The sequence below is a fragment of the Octopus bimaculoides genome, chromosome 2, assembly GCF_046866305.1.
Source record: "Octopus bimaculoides isolate indiv1 chromosome 2, ASM4686630v1, whole genome shotgun sequence".
NCBI classification, from domain to species: domain Eukaryota; kingdom Metazoa; phylum Mollusca; class Cephalopoda; order Octopoda; family Octopodidae; genus Octopus; species Octopus bimaculoides.
The window spans coordinates 61,989,303-62,004,036 of NC_142929.1; the positions used below are offsets into that span (position 1 = coordinate 61,989,303).

The following is a 14,734-nucleotide window of genomic DNA, read 5'->3' on the forward strand; positions in this document are numbered from 1 at the left end:
TCACTAAAGCTATCAAGGTTATGAGTGCAAGGGAGATAACTAATAAGTATTGTTGGTCAGATTTAAATCAACAAATCCATTTGCTAGCTATGTCGTTCTGGCTTTCTTCTTCTGTCAAAAGAATTTTTTATAATCAGGTAAGAAAACAGAATCCAATATCTCTGTTCGAAATATGTAGTGCAAATACTATAATTCGTCCTAAATGTCCACGATTCAATGCTTCAAAAATACGCCTTTTATCCACCGTTCCCGGCTTCGAACTGTCTCAAAATTACACTAAAACATCGCGAAAAGTCTCAAGAAGACGGCCTGTCTCATTCAGTGTTGGTCATGGCATCTACAATTCCTTGTCACTTTCAGAACATATTCGTCCTGTGGAAAATAAGGAATTTGATGGAAAACTGAAAAGCTCCAGCAATCTGTCTGCAAAGGACCTGCTTCAAAAGCTTCACTCGAGTAAAAAATTGCCCTTGTATGAATTAAAAGAAATTGAACAAGCGATTGTAGGAAATTTTTCTGAATTGGAATTGAACGAAAAGTTTTTAGCAGCTCATTTATTTTTCTCGTGTTATTTTCGTTGTCCTAAGTATTTGAGTACATTATTTGAATACATCGACAACGAATTTGATCACGTTATTAATGAACCGAGCATATTAAAACTAACCCTGTTCTATATATACTTTCATGGAAGTGGACCAGAAACTTTGTTACAAAAAATAGAAGACCACTTGTCTGGAATAGTCATGGATCTTAGTCCAGATGAAATTGGCTTGGTCTGTTTGGGATATTTCCGTGCTAACCGAAGAATCTTTTCTTTTGACCTTCTCGATGAGTTTGCCGAAAGAACACTTGCACAGTTAGGATCATTTAAACCTAATCACCTCATAAATGTGCTGAAGGCTTTCCGCCATGCTGGTTATTGTAAAGTAAGTTTTTTTGAAAGACTTGCCGACCAACTAATCTTGAATGATTTATTAAATGGGTTTTCTCTCAATCAAATCATGCATGTCGTGATGGCATTCGCTTCCACTAGAATCTACCATCCTGCTTTGATTCATCACTGTTTAGTAAGAGCCTTGGCTATAGTCAACGACAGGCCTTCAATTCGTTCCAAAGAAATAGGTAGAATCATATGGGCTGTGGGAACTTTAGGCATAACTGAGTCGGATATGACCATCGTTGAAACTCTTATAGATATTCATTCCCAAATTGAAGATCAAGGCAACAATGAATACCCAGAGTCTGTCTGTGACACTGTTATGGGTTCCATATTTCTTGGAATTTTTCCCCAAAATCTTATCAACTATCTAATGAAAGATGAAAATGTTGAATTATTGCAAGGTTTGTTGTTTGTCATTTTTTACTACATCATCATAATAATGAGCTTATTGTATACCAAAACAATAGTTAATTTGACTTTTTTGTAGTTGTTTGGAGAAAATTGTTTTTCAACCCAGTAGAGTTCATTTATTCTAGAGATAAATGCTTCAAGCACTTGGGGCTCTGGTAAAATTAAACGTTTCCTCAGTTAAAAATCTGGTATACAACATTATTATATTAGTTAGAAATATAATCTAGAATTCATTTGTCTAATAACTGTTTAGCTGGAGTGTTCCTATATGTCTCCAAATAATCCACTTAAAACTAGTTGCTTCTATTTATCTAATTGGAGAATTTGTGCTCAGGCTTTATGGAGAAAGTTACATGATCTAAGCTAAAATCTTACCATTCGTCTGACTGAAACTTCAGAAATGTAAGCTATATTTTTAACCCTATAAAACTAATAGTTTTTGAAAGAATTAATTTTCTAAATTTTCAGTGTGATTCCACTCAACTTTATATCAAAATTACTGCATATTTATGAGGGGTTTTTTTTTCCTTCCTACTAATCAAATTACCTCATCTCATCTTTCATCTTTGAGGTTACTGTATCTGCTAGAAATCTCTCTTTCCCTTTGTCTTAAAATATATATAGGAAGGACATGCTGGGCACTCCCGCAGCAGAAGTTTTAAGACCAATCTTTCTGGTGATGTAAAAGCACTTGTGACAGTGCCACATAAAAGCGCCTGTGTGGCAACATGTAAAGGTGCCTGTGAGGCAACACATAAAGTGCCCATCCAGTGCCACGTAAAAGCACCCAGTAAATTCTGTAAAGTGGTTGGCATTAGGAAGGGCATCTAGCCATAGAAACTATGCCAAATCAAACTGGAATCTGGTACAGCTCCCCAGCTTACCCCCTCTAGTTACACCAGTCAACCCATACCAGCATGGACAATGGACGTTAAATGATGATGATATATAAACAGATGGTTGGAATGTTTTGATCACAGGTTTACTTGATCAGAGCTGACCTGTGGTTAAATAACAACATTCCTAGAGGTACATTCAACCAATTGAAAAGACAAGATGCACCAGGTTCAGTGCAAAGGTTTATTGATGACCAGACAGGAAATTGAAGCCTTTTAAATTCAAATGACAAATCTTCAGAGGTCATCTGTACATGAAATAATCATATTCAGCAAATTTTCCTCGCCTGATTGTGGTCTCTAGTGCATGGGCATCATATTTTTAATGGTGAGTTTTGTGTCCTTGCAAAGTTTTGAAGCATATATCATGTAGTTTAACATGAATTTGGCTGCTTTTTCTACCAGGTCTACCTATCATGCAAAGGTTTTGTCATTAGTTCATACAGTTTAATAGTGTTATGGAGAAGATTTTACTGCCTTCCTACCTAGCCTCCCTAACATATAGGGGCTCCTTTTATAGCTCATACATACATGAGATAGTATAATGAGGTTTGAGGGAGATTTGATTGTTATTTCTACCAGGCCAAGATACCTTGTTGAGGTGCCCACATTTTTATCTCCAGTCCCTTTTACTGTCAACATATACAATGCACTGAAGTGTTGTAAATGTTGTCAGAGAAGTGGGGCACTAAAGAATAAATTTATGAAAAGTTACTTTTTACATCTTCAGAACCTTCAATGTTCAGAATGTTGAACTTCTAAGACTGTTTTGAAAAAAAAAACAAATGTAAAAAAAAAAGTTGAATGTGCAAACAAATGCTGGCCATTAATTTTAATAACTTTCTACTATAAATGTTGAACTTTTTCAAGCAAATGGTGCATGTATAGGAGAGTACAATTCATTTTTCCAAAAAGAACGGCGAATTGAAAGAGAATGTGTTTTTAATTCAGGAAGGTTGTTTTTAGGTAGTCATCTCCTTTCACTCACTGTCATCTCCATCTTCTGGCTAGTAAGAAAGGCTCTGTCAGCTTCAAACCATTAAGCTGTGCTACAGACAAAAAAATGCAGTCAAATAATAGAATGACTGAAGATAATTCTTCAAAACATTGCTAGAAATGTGTCCTAGGTGAATCCCTAGATCTTCAATGTCACAATAGTAATGCTGTAAATAGTATATTGCGTCTACTTATATTCACTTAACTTATTTCTTTTCATAAAGGGCTTCGTGGTTTGGAAAAGAAATCTCAACTTCTCTTGATACATAACTCAACACACATTGAATGCCCAAATTATAAAGGCCTAAGGCTTAAAAAGGTGAGTATAGATCTAAATACACACATTTTTCAGAAAAAGAGATGCAGTTTGATCCTGGTCTACAGTAGTAAAAATAAAAACAGACACATTCATACACATGTCAGTGATGGGCTTCCACACAGTTTCCAACTACCAAATTTCAGTCACAAGGTCAACCTAAGGTTACAATAGAAGAACCTTACCTAAGATGCCATTCATTGGGGTTTAACCCAGAAACACATGGTTGCAAATATCACACGTTTATTTCTGTAACTAATCATCCTTTCACCTACGGGCACAAGGCATGAAATTTTCAGGGAGAGGGCTAGTCAGTTACATCAGCCCCAGTACTTGACTGGTGCTTATTTCATCAACCCCAAAGAGATGAAAGACAAAGTTGACCTCGGTGGAATTTGAACTCATTCTGTCCAGTGTGTTAAAGATTCTGCCAGCTGGCTGCCTTATATCTGTATTTAATTATATATTTCAAATTTTGGTGCAAGGCCAGCAATTTCGAGAGAAGGGACGAGTCATTTACTTTATTGACCCTGAAAGGATGAAAGCAGAATTTGAATTCAGAACGTAAAGATAGATGCCTGGCATGCATTTTGCCTTGCTGCCTTATGTCTGTATCTAATAACTGGTTTCAAATTTTGGTCCAAGGCCAGCATTTCAGGGGAGGGAGTAAGTTTATTACATCGACCAGTGCTCGACTGGTACTTATTTTATTGACCCCAAAAGGATGACAGACAAAACTGACCTCATTAAATGATGCTGATGGACAAAATGCTACTTAGCATTTTGTCCATTGTGCTAACAATTATGCCAGCTTGCAGCCTTATGTCTGTATCTAATAATAAAACTTAAAACTACATGGGAACTTCTATATGGTCACTTAAACTAGAAATAGTAGGGACATTTCTCACAAAATGTCAGGAGGAAGGTTTGGACATAGTGTTGAGTGTGTGAACAAGAGTAAAGAGAAAAGGAGAGACAAATTGGTTAGAATTACCTGAGTGGAGTTGATATGAGTTCTGAAGAGTAGAGGCCTTTATAGTATAAATAGAAAAGGCAGCAGGAGGAAACAACACACCTGTGGGCTAGAGGCCGGAGCATGTCTGTGAGTGATTTTATGCTTATCAGTCAAGTGACTTTTCTTTATCTTGCATTTGTTAAATATAGGTTTTCATGAAAGATCAGAGTTATCAATATATCTCTTTCATATTTTATAGTTATTGAGAGTTTTTTTTCTATTATTGTAGCAAGCAGTAAAGAAATTTCAGGTATCAGATTTTCAAAGGGCCATCAAATTTGAACTGAAAACTCGTTCTGGTTTAAGTCCAATCTATGAACAACTTGTAAAATTAATTGGACCAAGTAAAGTACACTGCCACATGATACTACCACACTTTACAACAGCAGGTTAGCATTTTTTTCTTATCTTTTCAATCAAATATTCTCTCACTTTTTAAATTATTAAAAGATTTTACAACTACTTTTATAAATAATGTAAGTTTGGTTCTCACATCTGATCATTATCATACATCTATTTTTTTATGCTTGCATTGGATGGACAAGTTTTCTCATGCACAGCATCTCGTTACTTGTTTCCTTTTGTCATTTCTTTCATAAAGTTTAACCTGCTGCACTTCATGAAATCTCCTCATGCTTTCCTTGGTCTTCCTCTTTCATTTGGATCACTTGGCCCTTCTTTACCCTACGGTTAAAAGATTAATTCCAAGTAATTTTAGTGAACATTTTTCCATGCTAGCCTAAGTGAAATGGTTATTATTGGACCAATTCTTTCTACTGGATGCTCTTCTAATTTCCCGTCGCCACCCAACCAAATATGTTGTTAAACAGATAAGAAATAGGCAGAGTTATGTCCCCTGCAATGTTATAAAACAGTGATTCCGCTCCACTTCCCGTCAGTTAATATTCTTTTCTACTCTAAGCACAAGGCCCGAAATTTTTGGGGAAGGGGCCAGTCGATTAGATCGTCTCCAATACGTAACTGGTACTTAATTTATCGACCCCGAAAGAACGAAAGGCAAAGTCGACCTCGGCGGGCAGTCAGCTAATATTATAACACGCCGGAAGGCGGCGTGTTGGCAGAATCGTTAGCACGCCAGGCAAAATACTGAGCGGCATTTCGTCGAATTTACATTCTAAGTTTAAATTCCTTCGAGGTCAGCTTTGCCTTTCATCCATTCAGAGTCGGTAAAATCAGTACCAGTTAAGCATTGGGGCCGATGTAATCGACTTACTCCCTCGTTTAAATTGTTGTTGTTGTGCCAAAATTTGAAACCAGCAATTAAATAACAGAAGAATAACTTTTTTTTTTTTTTTTTTTTTTTTTTTTGTTACAGATATTGAACTTCACCTAAACTCTGACAACTGCCCTTTAAACTTCACACCATCAAGTGTGAAATTAGATTCTGATGATACAAGAACTGTTAAATTCCAACAAAGTGTTACTGAAGATTTATTAAAGCAACTTACCAACCCATCAACTGGCAAACAAACTGATTACAGGTGCAGGTCTTAATTATCATTTTTACTCACAGTTATTCATCGTCATTGTCATCGCTTTACTCTCTACCTTTCAATGCTTACATGGGTTAGACTAGAGTATGTTGGAGCAGAGTTTTTCTCCAACAGGATGTCCTTCTTGTCACCAACCCTACCACCCTTTACAGTATTCTCCCTTTCTATGAAACAACAAACAGCACCATGCAAATGAATCTTTTGTTTACAAAGATTACACAACCAGTCAAGAAGTCTGAATGTTTTTGTAGTGGACTACTGCAAGCAAAGACTTCATGAGTGAACACAAAGGACTTACAGATTCAACCACACACACACACACACACACACACACACTTCATCATTGTCATCCTCACCATCCTTAACATCCATTTTCCATGCTGGCATAGATTGGAAAGATTGACTAGAGCTGCCAAGAAAGCTGCACCAGGTTTCAGTCTAATTTAACTTGGTTTCTATGGCTGGATGCCCTTCCTAATGCCAACCACTTTACAGAGAGTACTGGACACTTTTATGTGGTGCCAGCATGGGTGCTTTTTGTGTGGCACCGGCACAGGGCTCATGCAGACCAATCCTCTTCACCAGAAGGAGTGGCTTATGTATGGTGTGTGTCCCCCCAGTCTGCTCACAGGGCTGCAGCAGAAAGCACTTACCCAAGGTGTCACACTGAGACTGAACCTGGAACCATGTGGTTCAGAAGCAAATCTTAACCACACAGTGGTTTCCCACTTCTGTTTTCATTTCTAAGACACACAAATAATCTAATTTGCATTGTCAATGTAATGAAGATTATAAAGTGTTCTAAAGATTAAGAAAGTTATGGAGCATTTTCCTTATTTTTCTGGTTAAGTTTGAATTCTTAATTAAGTTCTTTCTGTCAACTTCAAATATTAAATAATTCATTTATTATAATTACTGTTACAATTGTTCCTATTACTGTGGCAAACTGGCAGAATTGTTAACAAGCCAGGCGAAATGTTTAGCAGCATTTCATCCATCTTTACATTCCAAGTTCACCTTCTGCCAAGGTTGATTTTGCCTTTCATCCTTTCAGGGTCAATTAAATAAGTACCAGTCAAGTACTGGGGTCGATGATACCAACTAGCACCTTCCCTCCAAATTTCAGGCCTTGGGCCTATAATAGAAAGGATTATTACTATTATTATTATAATTGCCTTTGCACAGCTTCTAACACTGGAGATGTATTACAGTGTCAGCTGTTCACTACCAGTGAACTAAGGTAACACCTCTTATTTTTCGAGCACCTTCTCGAGTACTTGAGCAGTTCCAAGCAGCGCTGTTTTCTGCAAGTGCTCCATCCTTATTGCAGCCCCTATTTATTCCACGTACTTCTCAAGATTTTTGCTCACTGTTCCCAGGGCTCCAACAATTATTGGTACTACTGCTACCTTTTTCACCGACCACAATTGCTTAACTTCCCAAGCTAACCTGTCGACTTTTCTTTCTTCCTTATCACATACTTTGTTGTCAGCTGGGCATGCTATATCTATTATCCAGCATAATTTGTTTTCTTTCTCAATTAAGACTATTGTCTGGCTTCCTATTCTCTATCTCATGGTCGCACTGAATCATAAAATCCCATAGGATCTTTGCATTTCCATTTTTGATGATGCCTTCAGGGTTCTGGTCATAACAATTTTTTGCTCTGTCAAGCAATATGAAATAAAGTGTCTTGTTCAAGAACACAACACACAGCCCAGTCCAGGAATTGAACTCACTCCTTATGATTGTGAGCCCAATGCTCTAACCACTGAACCAACTGGCCTATTAGGCCAATATTGGAATAAAATCCACATTTACAGTGGGAGATCTGACTGTTGAATGGTCGTTGGTGATTGGAACAGTTTGAAGAAGCAACCAATAAAATAGGCCCACTTTCTCTTCAACTCTCTTATAAATAATATCTAAACAAAGCTTACTAGGATCATTTTAAAAATGTTATAAATATGTAAGAAATGGATGAGGACAGCTGTGTAAAGAAGTGCCAGTCTCTAATTGTGGAGGGAACCTGTGGAAGGGGCAGGCCCAGGAAGACATAGCATGAGGTGGTGAAACATGATCTTCAAACATTAGGCCTCATGGAAGCAATGACATGTGACCAAGACCTTTGGTGATATGCCATGCTTGAGAAGGCCCATGAAGCCAAGTGAAATCATAGCCATAGCCAATGCCAGTGTCGTGTAACTGGTACCCGTGCTAGTGGCACGTAAAAAACACCCTTCAAACGTTGGACCTCACATAGGCAATGACAAATGACCAAGACTTTTGGCAATATGTCATGCTTGAGAACTGTGAAGACAAGCGAAATTGTAGTCATGGCTGATGCCAGTATCACATAATTGGCACTTGTGCCAGTAATGTATAAAAAGCACCACCCATTACACTCTTGGAGCGATTGGTGTTAAGAAAGGCATCCAGCCATAGAAACCATGCCAAATCAGATTGGAACCTAGTGCAGCTCTCCAGCTTGCCAGTTTCAGTCAAACTGTCTAACCCATGCCAGCATAGAAAGCAAATCCTAAATGATGATGATGACTAATAGACATTCTAACTATATATATTTCAAATTAAATAAAATAACTCACCTTAAATAAAAAGTGATTTTCATTTATGAAAAATAAATGATTGTTATAATTTCCTTTTCTTTTTTTCAGGAAAACCAATATTGCCAGAAGGTAAGGATTTAACTGTCATAAGATGAATGGACAACTGTTCATGTTGAGACTATATAAATATATATACTTTTTTTTCTTTATTGTCTGTTGAAATACTGATAAGTTTTGTTATAGTAGAAATGGTACACCCCTTCCACGGGACAAGTGGTATGAGATAGCTACTATAAAGTGAGATGACATCAATCAGTACAAGGAGTCATGTGTCGGTCATTGTAGAGTCGTTGTACGAGTTCTCATTTGGAGTTATGTGCCAAGTAACAGTCAAGGTAGGCAGTTCAAATTCAGTGTCTTGCAGAGCTATCAGTAATAGCACAACAGACAAAGCAGTATATTACCATTCAGGTATAGAAGAGATACACTGTATCCGATACCAAGAAAATATTGTGACTACTAGAGTAGATACAACAGCTACAGTCACAAGAGTGGCCACACATTATAACTGTGGAAAACACCACATCATGAGTTTTTTACAGAATTTTAAATAATTATTGCTTCAGTCCCGTGTGTGTGTGTGAAGTAGGTAATGGTTGGATAATTCCATAGGGACAAAAACTCATGGTTTAAGAAAGGCTGGGTTTAGAGATGAGAAAGAGGTCAAAGTTGTTTAGGGTGTGTATATGTTTGTTAGGGATGTATATAAGGAATGAAACTAGTTGTTATAAAGAGTTAGGATTGCAAAAGATTCAATTTTTACAGCACAGCCTTAGTGTGGAGTGAGTGCAAGGACCAAATGAGCTGAGGAGGTCTTCTGAAAGAAAGAGTAAAGCAAGATAGATGATGGATATCCTTAATGGAGGACATCTTTCACCAAGATATGGTCAAAGAGTTGTTAGTGGTTAGATGAAGCAAATGTATTTAGGGAAGTGATGGAAGGAGAATTTAAACCAAAGTAACTGGAATAAACGATATTGAAAGTAACTGGAAGAATGCAAATATGTGTAGACACTGCCTTTTAGAACAAAATTTAAATATAATGTCTCATCTGGAAACCTAGCTCTTTTTGTAAAAAAAAATGCATGTACTTCAATATCTCAGTGTTGTAAATTTAAATCCCTCTAAACTAGTAAAACAAGTATAAAGAATGATGTGAAACTATTCTTCACTTGCAATATCTAACTTCATGCCATGTCAGAAAAATCAATATTTATTACACTTCCTAAGGCAACAAGCTGGCAGAATCATTATTGTGCTGTGCAGAATGCTTAGTGGCATTTCCTCTGTCTTTTATATTCTGTGTTCAAATTCTGCTGAGATTGACTTTGCCTTTCATCCTTTTCAGGTTGATAAAATAAGTACCAGTTGAACACTGGGGTTGATGTAACCGACTCACCTTGTCCCCCTAAATTATTGGCCTTCTGCCAAAATTTGAAACCAATATTTATTACACTTTTTTTAATCATTTATTATTTAATGTTTTTTTGTGTGATGTGAATTACTATGTTGATGATAAGTTGTAATTCTATTTTATTTTACAACCAGAATTGTCATTCAGGTAGCAGGGCCAAACCAGTGTTCTCTTACTGAACCACACGTGATCTTTGGAACCTATCGTACCAAACTGAGACAGTTAGAATTGTTAGGTTTTGAGGTTATTCTGGTAAGTATTCTGACTTTACCACAATTCAGTGTGTGCAACCCAAATGTGTAGCAGCCAAACTGCTTGTCAAAGTTAATCAATGAAAATTAAGTGATCAAACTGGCAAAATCTGGCAAAATTATTCTACCTGTTTTATGTTCAAACTGGTCAGATGTGGCCTCTCATACCTTCCCTATAATGTCATTCGAAAAATACAAAATCACATCATTGAAATCTCAAAGCTTCAAGATAATACATGATTAATTCAAAACAATGTGAATAAGTTTGACAAGTAATCTGGATGCTAATGGATTAAAGAGTTAAACCTTGTAAGAATTGAGGGTGCATGCTATTTATATAACAAAAAAAACCCAATAATTATGCCTTTAAAAAGTGTTGGGGTTGTATTAGTTACATCAACTCTCATTATCTCAAATCAATGACCAACATAGTCATTAAGTCGTTGACATGATTCATTTTGTTTCTGTTAGTAAGAAGTAAATCAATGACAACAAAAGAATCAGCTTAACTTATTGATTTATAACAAAATGCTCCTCTCTACACTTAATGGTAAACATTTTCCCGACACTTCAACATCTGTTAACGTTTGCAGTTATATCATCATCATCATCACTGATAATAACAATAATGTCTCACTTTAGCACATGGCCATAAATTAATACTACCTCACTATGCTACCGCTGCTTCTTTTGTTTAGCCTGGAAGGATCATAGATAAAATTTTACCTGAACTCTGCAAGTTGAAGGAATATAGCTAAATATTGGTTTCACGTTTTTGGCACAAGGCCAGCACTTTTAAGGAATGGATAAGTCAATTACATCAGCCTCAGGTTCAACTGGTACTTGTTTTACCAACCCTGAAAGAATGAAATGGCAAAGTTGACCTCATCAAAATTTGAACCCAGAATGTAAAGAACCAGAAGAAATGCTTAGCATTTCGTCCAACTCATTAACAGCTCTACCAGCTCACTGCTTTAATATAGCTAAATATTAAAAGACATTTAGATCAGCACCATATCAAATCTCCTTGTCCACCACCTTTACTATAATAAACAATAAACAAGTAAAATAGTTAAGTGCTAACAGCTGACAGATGAATCTGTTTAAAATATCAGTTTATGATATTTTATACAGATTTAGCAAAAGAGTAAGTATAACATACTCATGTACGTATATCTCTTTTTTTCTTCAGTTAATACCCACTCACTCATATTCATAGCAGGGACATCATCATCATCATCATCAATAATATCTTAAAATACCTTTTCTAATATGCTATACAGTCTTTTGTACAGCATATTGTTACTTGTCTCAATCTTTTGCTTCCTTGCTTGTAAAGCCCAAAATCTGGAGATATGACCTTACCATTTCTTTCCATGTCTTTTATTGTCTTTCTCTACCACAAGTATCTTTCACTGACTGCATACAAAACATTTCCATTAACAATCATCATCTAATCACATTACACAGCCATACCAACTCAGTCATCTATCCTACATATATCAACTGACACCTTTAACAGTCCGTTGCCCTTTTCTTACAGATTGACACTAATCATCCAGTGAATCATCTTTCTCTCAATACCTTCCAGCTTCAACAGATCTTCATTCAGGTCTATGGTGTCACGATCTTGTAGCATAAGATTTTTTTTGTACATGGTTCATTCCGCCTGTCAAAAGGCATCACTGACAACGGGTTTTAGGATTGCTTCATAGTTAAGTGATTAACAGTATGAATGGTATCATCCACTATCGAAAGACTTGCGCCATCATCATCATTTAGCATCCGCTTTCCATGCTGGCATGGATTGGACAGTTTGACAGGAGCTGCCCAGGTTCCAACTGTCTGTTTTGGCATGGTTTCTACTGCTGGATACCTTTCCTAACACCGACTACTTTACAAAGTGTACTGTGTGTCTTTTACGTGGCACCAGCACAGGCACTTTTATGTGGAACCAGCACGGGTGCTTTTATGTGGCACTAGCACAAGTGCTTTTTACATGACACCAGTGCCTGCAAACCCTCAAGAGAAAGACCACTTGGCTAAGAAAGGGACAGAGAGGACATACATGTATATATGAATGGCCACAGTTTTACTTAGCTTGACATGTCTTCTCAAGCACAGCAAACTACCGCAAGTCTTGGTCCCTCAGTCCCCCAGTGTCTGGAAGATCCTTTCTTATTACTTCATACCACATCTTCCTGGGTCTACCCCTTCCACAGGTTCCCTCCACAATTAGAGATCGACACTTCTTTATGCAGTTATCCTCACCCATACACATCATATGACCATACCAATGCAGTTTTCACCCTTGCACGCAACAACTGATGCCTCTCATACCCAATTTTTTTCTTAAATCATTTACACTCTGTCGTATATGCACACTGATATTACTCATCCAGTAGAGTATGCTGGTTTCATTTCTTTCAAGCTTTCACATGTCCTCTGTTGTCACAGCCCATGTTTCATTGCCATATTACCGTGGCTATACGTACACCGTATCCAGATTTTCAAAACCTATCTTTATCATGGTAGCATAATAGATGGGGAAATAGATGTAAATCAGTAAAGACAGGAAAATGATAAAGAAATAAGGATGAAGAATATCTTATATTTGCACAAAGCCATACATCTGCAGAGGTGTAGTGTATGGTCTTTTGATTCAAGCTCAGTATATACTGGTACTTGTTTTATCAATCTTAGAGAGATACACAAAAATAGAAACCTTTTATTGAAACAAAGGAAACAGCTGTCTGAACTTCTTGTTGCAAATTACTCTAACTAATCTGCTTCTACAACTTGTAATTATGTAAGAACGTATTGGTATGTGTGTGTATATTTGTGATGGAGAAAGACTTGGTGGGAGGGCATACATATATTAATGTATAACTTTCTTTTTAACTTCAGATAACTTCAACTACAGCAAGACAGTTAAATGAGAAATTAACTTTTGATGAACAAAAGGAGTGGATTCTTCAGAATATTATTGAGAAATTCAACATAAATATTAACAACACATGAAACTTATTTATTTCATTAATTGATTATTTTGATAATACAAATAAAATTATTGAAACAATAAAGATATTCTTAAACATTTGTCCTAATTTAATCAGTTTATTGAATCCTGAAGACGGTTATTTGATTTCCTCAAACCTCAGCATAATTATCATCATCATCATCTTTTAATGTCCACCTTCCATGCTGGCATAAGTTGGACTGTTTGACAGGAGCTAGCCAGACAGAAGACTGCACCAGACATCTGTATCTGTTTTGGCAAGGTTTTTATGGCTGGATGCCCCCAACACTGGCAGGGTCACCAAGTAACTTGCAAGACAGATCCTTTGAGAGGGGAAGGGGCATTGGAGGAAGTGACTTTGCATCAGATGATAAAAGGTTATAATGAGACAGAAACAGGTATCTTGCTGTAGAGGTGGTACATGGTTACCTGGCCAGAGAGAGAGCGAGATCCAAAATGTGAACAAATAGGTGTGCTCCTGTAAAGGAGATACATGGTTACCTAGCCTGAGCGAAGAGCAGGAGGAGAGAGAGAGTGGGAGACAGCAAGAGTGTGCTGGGCATACTTACAAGGGACAACATAATAATGTATTTATTCAGCTCAGACATCAGCTTTAACATTCAAGCACACAAGTTTACATGTGACCACTTTTATTACAAATAGTGGCTATCAGATTTCAACCAAGATATACTACAAGATACCTAGGGCAGAATTCATTTCTGTGAAAAATAGAAGAATAAAAAAAAAGGATGTACATGAGTAACAAAATAAAGATGCTTTTTAAAAACTAAGGTTTGCATGAAATGTGGTGACAACCCAGTATGAAATCTCTTTTATTGTAGAATGAAGTGAAATAAATTTTTATTGCCTTTTTCATCATCCTATCCTATGAAGAAAGATTTTAGTGTGATAACTCTAATTGTAACCTAGAATAGAAACTAAATGGAAGTTGTGCAGCATAGAGATTTATGATTTAGTAAACCTGGAAACCATTTTGGCAAAAACTTACTGAGTCGCAGTCTTTTACCTTTGACTTGTTTCAGTCATTAGTCTCTGGCCATGCCGAGATACCACATTTAAAGAATTCGAGTTCAACAAATTGACACCAGTACTTATGTTTTTTTAAGCCTGGTACTTATTCTATCAGTCTCTTTTGCCAAACTGCTAAATTATAGGGATGTAAACATACCAACTGATTGTCAAGTTATGGTGGGGAATAAACACACGTACAGAGCTTTTTAGCACCCCCTCATACATATATAAGGTAATGGAGACTGGCACATCATCAAATTTTCTTTTAATTTTCAGTTGGTTGTACAGTATAACTGACAGACC

General features: G+C 36.7%; 1 protein-coding gene across 1 annotated transcript; it reads left to right on the forward strand.

Annotated features, from left to right (window-relative positions):
* The first annotated feature begins 20 nt into the window (after nt 1-20).
* On the forward strand, nt 21-13,479 carry LOC106882926 (non-canonical pre-mRNAs endonuclease FASTKD5, mitochondrial). The gene is made up of 7 exons (XM_014933770.3): nt 21-1,341; nt 3,468-3,562; nt 4,804-4,963; nt 5,911-6,076; nt 8,764-8,784; nt 10,264-10,381; nt 13,288-13,479. The coding sequence occupies exons 1-7, from the start codon at nt 21-23 to the stop codon at nt 13,399-13,401; spliced, it is 1,995 nt and encodes a 664-aa protein (XP_014789256.3). The 3' UTR covers nt 13,402-13,479.
* The last annotated feature ends 1,255 nt before the right edge of the window (nt 13,480-14,734 follow it).

Bases quoted from the DNA above. Each gene is read 5' to 3' on its own strand.
- LOC106882926 (XM_014933770.3), top strand. From the start codon at position 21: ATGAGTGCAAGGGAGATAACTAATAAGTATTGTTGGTCAGATTTAAAT. The intron at 3,563-4,803 runs GTGAGTATAGAT...CTATTATTGTAG, and splicing joins AAGGCCTAAGGCTTAAAAAG to CAAGCAGTAAAGAAATTTCA. The intron at 10,382-13,287 runs GTAAGTATTCTG...TTTTAACTTCAG, and splicing joins TAGGTTTTGAGGTTATTCTG to ATAACTTCAACTACAGCAAG.